The following is a 7,764-nucleotide window of genomic DNA, read 5'->3' as shown; positions in this document are numbered from 1 at the left end:
TTAGTTTTAAATTTTGACATAAGAGTCACTAATGCTAGCTAGTGACAAGTCAAAAAAGAGTTAGCCTGATTTAATCGGAAAATATTGCCAAAGTCGAAAGTGCATTTTGTTCTTAGAAATTGGTGAGTATGAAAGTGTAAATTAACTAACTCGTCTTGTTCACCTACCATAACAACCATTAATTATTAAGTAGGGTAATTGCAAGTATTTTAATAGAGTTTGGGGAAGCTCCATTTGCATATAAAATGTGTCTTTTCAAACTACTTAGCTCACAGTCTTGTTTCAAAGATGGCGGCATGAAGTAGTATTTCATTGTATTGCATTAATATTATAACAAATCTCCTAAGCTTGTGGAGTATCATACTGGTCTATTTATGTCAAAAAGTAACCCCATACATCATATATTGTATGTGCAGATTCATGGACAAAGCTGCAATCATTTGTGAAGATGACAAGATAAACCCCGAAGACAAGAGCGCCGCCCTCCATATCGGTGGCGCGTCGCCAATGTCGGCGATGTGGCTGGTGCCGCAGCTGGCGCTGGGCGGCCTCGCGGAGGTGCTCAACGCCATCGGGCAGCTCGAGTTCTACTACAAGCAGTTCCCGGAGAATATGAGGGTCGTGGGCCCTTTTTTCTTCCTTGGCAGCGCGGCATTGAATTACGCCTACAGCTTCCTCATCTCCACCGTGCATCGGATGACGGCCGGGGATTCGGGCGGGAACTGGCTGCCCGAGGATTTGAACCAGGGGAGGCTCGATTACTTCTACTACCTCGTTGCTATCTTGTGTTCTATCAATTTCTGCTACTTTCTCGTCTGCGCAAATTGGTATCGGTACAAGACCACGGACGATCATGACGTAACCCTTGTTTCTCCGAACAAACTCGATCATCATTCTGCTTGATTGAGTTCAGCGATGCACACCAGAACTCACATTAATATAATATTATCCGTTTTTGGCTAAGTTTTCACAGTTTAGGACACTTTCCAAAAGGCTTCATCATAGCTGCACTTATATATTGCTTGCACATGTACTCCACTAATTCTCCGATGTGAGATGATTTGAACCACAACAATTATGTATAAATATAGAAAAAATGGGAAGAAACAAAAGAAACTAATGAATTTCCCTACTAAGTATGTTATTCACATGTACACAGACAGTAATGTTGCATGTTTCTATCACTGACTCAAAAACAGATTTTGGAAACAGAAACACAAAAACTAAATCTGTTTCATGTTTATATGAACATTCAATTCTAAAAGTAGTAACTTAAATATTACAAGGAAAAGTACACTAGTGCAAATGCAGCATCTTCTCATACAGTGTACGCTTGCTGGATCGTCTCTATGTCGAGACCCTTTAACCTCACGACGGATTCCACGTGGCCTTTCAGCGTATGCAGCTCCCTTAACCTGCAAACAGAGTTACACCGTATGAGAACGGAGAACTTCAGCTTGTTGAGAATGTCTTTTAATTTGTAGAGCATAATAATTTATTACCTAGCAATCTCAGCTCTCCTCTTTGCTTCCTCGGCCAACTGATTGAGTTCGGAGAAGTTGTTGGTTTCGCTGAACAGTTTGGTGTCGGGTACTTGCAGGCCGTGAAGGGTCCTCTGCGCATGCGCCCATTGGAGTTCGCGTTGCTCTTTCCCGAAATCCTTCTTCCTGGTGAAAGCAATCTGCAATGTAGATAAAATCCCATTAGAAAGTGAAAAATCAATCAAGAACACAGAGGTGGTATGCAGACTCCTCACCCTTTGCTCAAGAACAAGATCCCAAGCCCTTCCACTTAGAGCGTAGCGGGTCAAGAATTTGATGATATCAAGCGGGATGTAGAAGATGATGTTGTAAAGCCAGATCACCCCTGCCCAGCCCCACCCAATCCCTTCAATCGCTGCGAAGCTCCAGTTTGCATAGACGGCGATCAAAGTGGCAACCTGTTTTGGATTAGTACGAAAATCAAGGGGTGTTTGGATGGGAGATTCAGATTGATTTGGCGATGAAGGAGTTTTTGCTTACCAGTTGTGCAACCACGAATGCAGCTACGAGCAACAAGCCGGGACGCTCAACATATGACCAGTTTCGGGATCTTGTGACAAATATGAGAGCCTGACTGATAGTGCTCACTTGAAGGTATATTGCTGAAGCGAGCTTCCTGAAGTCATCGTGTGCAGTCTTCTCCAGGGTCGACACGCCAAATATTCTCTGGCAGAAACAACAATTTCAAACACATTACATATACAACTTTTGAAGAAATTGGCCTGGTTTGAAGTGGCTATATATGAGTCCACAAACATTTGTAACAGTCTTGGTAACAGAGAAACGGATGGCAGCCCGATAGTAAAAGAATAGTTTCGAAGAATAGCTTCATAGAGCAAGATCAGCGCACCGGAAAGAAATCTGTTTTGTATGCTGCCCAAAAGAATATGACTGTCATCATTGCCAAGTAACCACCTAGAATGACTCCAGTTGCGAAAATCTCAGAAAGCTTCCAGCTGTCCGGAAGAGGCGATGGTTTCACTCTATCTTTCGATATGGTCATGATCGTACCTTCACCATAAGCGTTGCAGGAAAAATGTCAAGAGAAGCACTAAAAATAGGTGCAGGTGCGTGTGCGTGTAGAAAGAGGGGGGGGGGGGGAGAGCAAACCATCGTTGAGAATGGCAATGATAAGCACCATAAAAGGAGGAAAGTCGAATTCCCATATCAGAGCTAACAGCATGAAGCCAAGCTGATACACAAGACTAAACGTTAAGATTAAAAAGAAAATCGAAGGAATCTGACAAAAGAAGAATGACGAATACAGAACATACCACAATACGGATTGTTATGGAAACAGCATAAATCTGGAAAGAAAGAAAAAACGGGAACGTTAATGAGCTCATTTATCATATAAGCAAGTTAGAACAGCCCACAAAACAGAATATGTGTCTTTACTATGTTAGTCATAAATTTGACATCAAGTGTTAGGATGTAGAGATAAGGTAGTACCGTGTAGTTTTTCATCCTTTGGAAGATCGCCCGACTAGTTAAAACAGCGCTAATAATGACGCTGAGGCCAGGTTCTGTGAGTACAATATCAGAAGCACTGCGAGCTGCATCAGTCGCATCAGCAACAGCAATTCCAATGTCAGCCTTCTTCAGAGCAGGAGCGTCGTTGACTCCATCACCAGTCATTCCACATATATGCTTCCTGGCTTGCAGCCGCTTCACTATTTCATACTTGTGTTCTGGCCAAGGCCAACATCCAAAATTAGCATGCAAGTAAAGAAAAATTAAGAATGCATTTCTTAGTTACACTTTGCAAGATTCCATATTCAAAATTGGCTATATTCTGTTTGATGATGAATAAACTGGAAAAAATTACCAGGGAAGACACCAGCAAAACCGTCAGCCTTCTCTATGAGTTCATCGATTGGTAGAGAGGCGATTGATTCATCTTTGTTCTGTCCCAGTAAAGCCGACGAAGGATACATGTTAGTTCCCATCCCCAACCTCCGCCCTGTTTCCTTTCCTATCGCAAGCTGATCCCCTGTCAAACCATATTTGAAAAAACATTCAAAACAAGGAACTTCGTGTAGGAAGATAGCCATAGAACTAACTATCAAACAAGCACAACTTGATATAACGAGCTATCATCTTTACATTCATCGGATCCTCAGCATTGTGAATATAACCAGAATTTAACAAAAAAAGTGACTTTATATTTCTAGGTTGCAATAAGAGTTTCACCGGTTATCATCTTAACATTCACTCCAAGATTTAGAGCCCGCCTTATAGTTTCTGCACTGTCATGCCTGGGTGGATCGAAGAGAGGCATGAGACCAATGAACTGCCATGGGCCTCCAGGACTCTCCTTAGTTCCTTCTGGAACTTCCTGCAAGAACGAGAATTGGTTGCATCTCAAGCTACAGCAAATGCATAAAAGTTGAATGAAATATGATAAAAAGAGGCAATTACATACACCCTTTCAATACAAAGATTAATGCATATATATATATATATATATATACCTGGTATGCCACTGCAAGCGATCTCAAGCCTCGCTCAGCAAACTTGTCGATAACAGTATGAACCCTTCGCTCTATCTCAGACTTGTTGTGTGCAAGGTTTAGAATCTGGAGGCACGTTGCATGCGACAATTAGCATTACCATTATTAAAAAATAAATAAATAAACATATTACTAAGACTAAGGACTATACCTGCTCCGGTGCACCTTTACTGACCCTGTGCCATTTTCCTTCACCATCTATGTAAGTCAATGCAGTCCGTTTGTCGGTGGGGTTAAAAGGAAGGAAATGTACCTCACGAACTCCAGCACGTGCCTGTTCGTTGAACCGTTTAAGTAACTTCCAGAAACATTGAAACCAGTATTTTCCATTATATGACATCACAAAGAGTAAAATACCTCTTTTGGGTCAGCCAGCATTCCAACTATCGCTGCATCGATCGCATCTTGATTTTCTGTTCTAGATGCTCGAGCAGCCATTAGAACAACCATATCTGCATCAACGCCTTTGGCAAAAACCTATGCACAAGAGTTGAGAGGGGACCAAAGTTTCAATCTCCATAACAGGAAGTAACAAAGGCATACTAGTGAGAGAAGGATGAATCTCTGACCTCAATAAGATTCTTGTCAACGGTAAGCTTATTCAGTGTCAGAGTCCCGGTCTTATCACTGCACAGAACATCCATGCCGGCCATCTCCTCTATGGCAGTCATTCGCTTTGTGATAGCTCCCTGCACGGACAAATACCCAGTTACATACTGCAATCACCCGAGAAGCATTTAACCAACGTTCTGATAAGATAAAGCCCACCTGCTGAGCCAAGCGATGAGAACCAATGGCCATTGTAACTGAAAGAACAGTAGGCATGGCAATTGGAATTCCTCCAATGAGCAGCACCAGAAGATTGTCAATCCCGGGGCGGTATTTCCTATGTTGAATAGGGTACATAACGATGATCTCTATAATCATCCCCACGGCAATAGAGCATATGCAAAAGTTTCCAATTGCAGTCAAAACCTTCTGGAAGTGCCCGACTTGATTAGTAGAATCAACAAGGTGTGCTGCCTTCCCAAAAAAGGTGTGAACTCCAGTGGCAATAACAATAGCCTCGATCTCTCCCTGTTTGCAGGTGGAACCAGAGTAGACACCATCCCCTGGCCCCTTTGTCACAGGAAGGGACTCGCCCGTCAAAGCAGACTGTACAACGACATCATGAATGATGAATCCAGTTACAGAACAAAAGACTATATCAGCATAAATGTTCATGAAGACAGGCCACACACACCTGGTCGATTTTCAGTGGATCGCCATCAAGCAAACGAGCATCAGCAGGAACGATATCTCCCAGTTTAATGCTGATGATATCACCAGGCACTAATATGGACGCCTCCTCCTCACTCCACCTTTCATCTCTTAGGACCTTCACAACCACAACTGATGAGATGGATCTCCAAAAAATACACATCAGGAAACCTAAAACAAGACAAAACTAACTTTGGCTTTCGGAGCAAGACGGGCCATGAGAGCAGCTGCTGCATTTCCAGCATTGTTTTCCTCGAGAAAACTGATTGTAGAGTTCATCACAAGCAATGTGATGATACCCACAAAGTCCTGCCAATCCGGAGGCTTGCCCTGCCAATATGAAATCAAAGATCAATATTTCTCTCCAGAAAAAGGAAAGAGAAAAACAAACTAGGCAGAAATAGAGTCCTTACTCCACCATTTGCAAGAGCAATCGCCATTATAGCAGCAGCTTCCATGACCCATGAAAGAGGGTTCCACATAAACCCCAAAAAATTAAGTAATTTGCTTTCCTGAGACAATAAGAAAGTAGTGGATTTTAGATAATGAAACAAGCAAAAAATTCAACTGGTTCAAATGAAAACAGTGAAACGCCAATAGTCAAGATTTACACTTAACAAACATCAAACAGTACCTCATTTGGAGCTGAAGAGCCGAAAATGGAGGAAAACAAAAGAGGTTAAAGATGAGTTAAGACGCAAAAGACTTCGTGAACCACATTACACAAAGCACTTAAAGTAGAAAATGAAAGAAAGAATCATATAACAAATCAGAATTGAAAGGAAGTTCAAAAACCTTCTTCTCCTCAAGCTTGTTGTGTCCAAAAATGACCAATCTTTCCTCAGCAGCCTGAGTTGTAAGACCTGCTTTTGTGCATCTTAGATTCTCAAACACTTCCTCAATGGGTATGTTCTCCTGCAAACAGACACAATCCATCAGCCCACAACTTGAAACAAAAGAAGCTGGCGCACACTCAACAATCACGAAAAACTTGAATCCCAATCATCAGATCCATTACCAAATCCACAGTCTCCTTCAACACAGCATCAAGAACTTCAGGCTTCTCCCCCATCTTCAAAAGCTGAAAACTCTGAACTTTAACCAAAAACCCTCTTGCAGATCAACAACTATCCAAGAACCACCATGAACAAGAGGCGTGTTGATGCAGCTGCAAATTTGTTTGAGTTGTAAAGAAATTGTGAAGCAGCCCCAGGTGAAAAAAAAAACTAAGACTTGAGCAGAATAAGCAAATAAGATTTCAAAAGAAACAATGATGCTCACCCACCAACACCAAATCTATAATCTATAACTAGTGATACGTTACAGTAGAGCATAACCTTTGTCTTTTGCATTTCTCATTATTTATATGGTAGAACGGACTTTTGTTTTGAAACATGAGAAGAAAAAAATCTTTTTTCACTCTCTTTGTTTTGGTAGTTTAGCTTTTAGGTACTTGAACCATCAAGCATCAATATTTGTACCTTAACTTATTTTAATATAGAAAGAATTTGATTGGAATAAAGATAAAAACTTTCGATGTGTTTTTTTCTTAAAATTTATATACTTTCTGGTGCAAGATGGATTTTTTTTTATGGTGCAAGATGGATTTGGAGTGTAAAGATTGAATCTTTTTTGAATTTATGAAATGTTGAGAAAGATAAAAGCAGTAGTAAAAAGCCAACTGCACATGGGCACGCAACCCTACTAATTTCCTTCACCGCGATATAGATACACATCCATTTGCACCTCTTCTCATCTTCTTCTTTTCTTTTTAAATTTCCCTTTTGCAATTCTTACAATAATAATTCCATAAAATCTTAAATTATTTGTAGTACTACTAGTATCTTACTAGAGTTGCAATTATTACACGGGTGTCCACCATCTCTCTTTTATTAACCCTCTTTCGGAAGAAATCGGTCTCAACTAAGATATGGCAATTCTCTCTCTCCCTCACTTGTGGGTGTCGTGTGTTTGAATGATTACTTCAATTCATACAAACATTTTTTTAAGGGTTTGATTTTCTGCTAGAAAAGGATGCCTGATTTATGGGAAACATGTTGTTTTGTAGTGTGGTAAGCACTCCAAAATGGAAGAAGAAATAAATAGTTCGAGAAATAAAATTTTAAGCCGTGTTGCTTGGTTGGCGATCGCATCGTCTTTGCTCTAAATCAAGAAATTGTTGATACAAAAATAATTGGGACAGTAGTTTGCAATTTTAGGCTGATAAAGGTAGATTTTTCTTGTTCGAATTTTTTAAAACAAGATTCGCTAAATGAAGTTTTTTCATTTTCCTTCATTATTTATTGAAACGACCAAGTGTTGACTTTTTATTATTGTTTTCTAAGTAAAATATCACTGATTCTGGTTAATAGTACTTTTTAAATACACCGACAGCTATTCTGAACAAAAATAGTTTGTGTTGAATGCATATAAATTATAAAATGCATCGA

At 40.3% G+C, this 7,764-nt stretch overlaps 2 protein-coding genes across 4 annotated transcripts; one reads left to right on the top strand and one right to left on the bottom strand.

The window, feature by feature from the left end:
- Positions 1 to 420: 420 nt before the first annotated feature.
- LOC121764407 (protein NRT1/ PTR FAMILY 2.11-like) lies at positions 421 to 903 on the top strand. Its single transcript, XM_042160432.1, has one exon. The coding sequence runs from the start codon at positions 421 to 423 to the stop codon at positions 901 to 903; it is 483 nt and encodes a 160-aa protein (XP_042016366.1).
- Positions 904 to 1,097: 194 nt separating this feature from the next.
- LOC121765151 (plasma membrane ATPase 3-like) lies at positions 1,098 to 6,771 on the bottom strand. 3 transcript variants are annotated; one of them, XM_042161188.1, is made up of 21 exons: positions 6,652 to 6,771; positions 6,333 to 6,482; positions 6,110 to 6,229; positions 5,728 to 5,826; positions 5,507 to 5,644; positions 5,298 to 5,432; positions 4,823 to 5,209; positions 4,624 to 4,743; positions 4,412 to 4,531; positions 4,206 to 4,328; positions 4,016 to 4,120; positions 3,735 to 3,879; positions 3,370 to 3,534; positions 2,994 to 3,232; positions 2,816 to 2,848; positions 2,652 to 2,733; positions 2,392 to 2,552; positions 2,022 to 2,207; positions 1,757 to 1,939; positions 1,503 to 1,681; positions 1,098 to 1,415 (listed from the first exon to the last, which is right to left on the bottom strand). In XM_042161188.1, exons 2-21 carry the CDS (start codon positions 6,384 to 6,386, stop codon positions 1,319 to 1,321), a joined length of 2,871 nt encoding a protein of 956 aa, XP_042017122.1. In that variant the 5' UTR covers positions 6,387 to 6,482; positions 6,652 to 6,771; the 3' UTR covers positions 1,098 to 1,318. The 3 variants fall into 3 exon arrangements, with proteins under 3 accessions (XP_042017122.1, XP_042017121.1, XP_042017120.1); XM_042161187.1 differs by having other exon boundaries at positions 6,600 to 6,753; XM_042161186.1 differs by having other exon boundaries at positions 6,596 to 6,750.
- Positions 6,772 to 7,764: the final 993 nt, after the last annotated feature.

This window comes from Salvia splendens, chromosome 14, assembly GCF_004379255.2.
Source record: "Salvia splendens isolate huo1 chromosome 14, SspV2, whole genome shotgun sequence".
Lineage (NCBI taxonomy): Eukaryota > Viridiplantae > Streptophyta > Magnoliopsida > Lamiales > Lamiaceae > Salvia > Salvia splendens.
Note: the sequence above shows the minus strand (reverse complement) of the source record. Positions and strands in the feature narration are given on the sequence as shown.

What these genes read in the sequence shown, in the direction of transcription:
- LOC121764407 (XM_042160432.1), top strand. Translation starts at nt 421, where the DNA reads ATGGACAAAGCTGCAATCATTTGTGAAGATGACAAGATAAACCCCGAA.
- LOC121765151 (XM_042161188.1), bottom strand. Translation starts at nt 6,386, where the DNA reads ATGGGGGAGAAGCCTGAAGTTCTTGATGCTGTGTTGAAGGAGACTGTG. An exon ending in TGAAGGAGACTGTGGATTTG is followed by an intron (nt 6,230 to 6,332) that starts GTAATGGATCTG and finishes GTCTGTTTGCAG; the next exon opens with GAGAACATACCCATTGAGGA. An exon ending in AGGAGAGCTGAGATTGCTAG is followed by an intron (nt 1,416 to 1,502) that starts GTAATAAATTAT and finishes CTCTGTTTGCAG; the next exon opens with GTTAAGGGAGCTGCATACGC.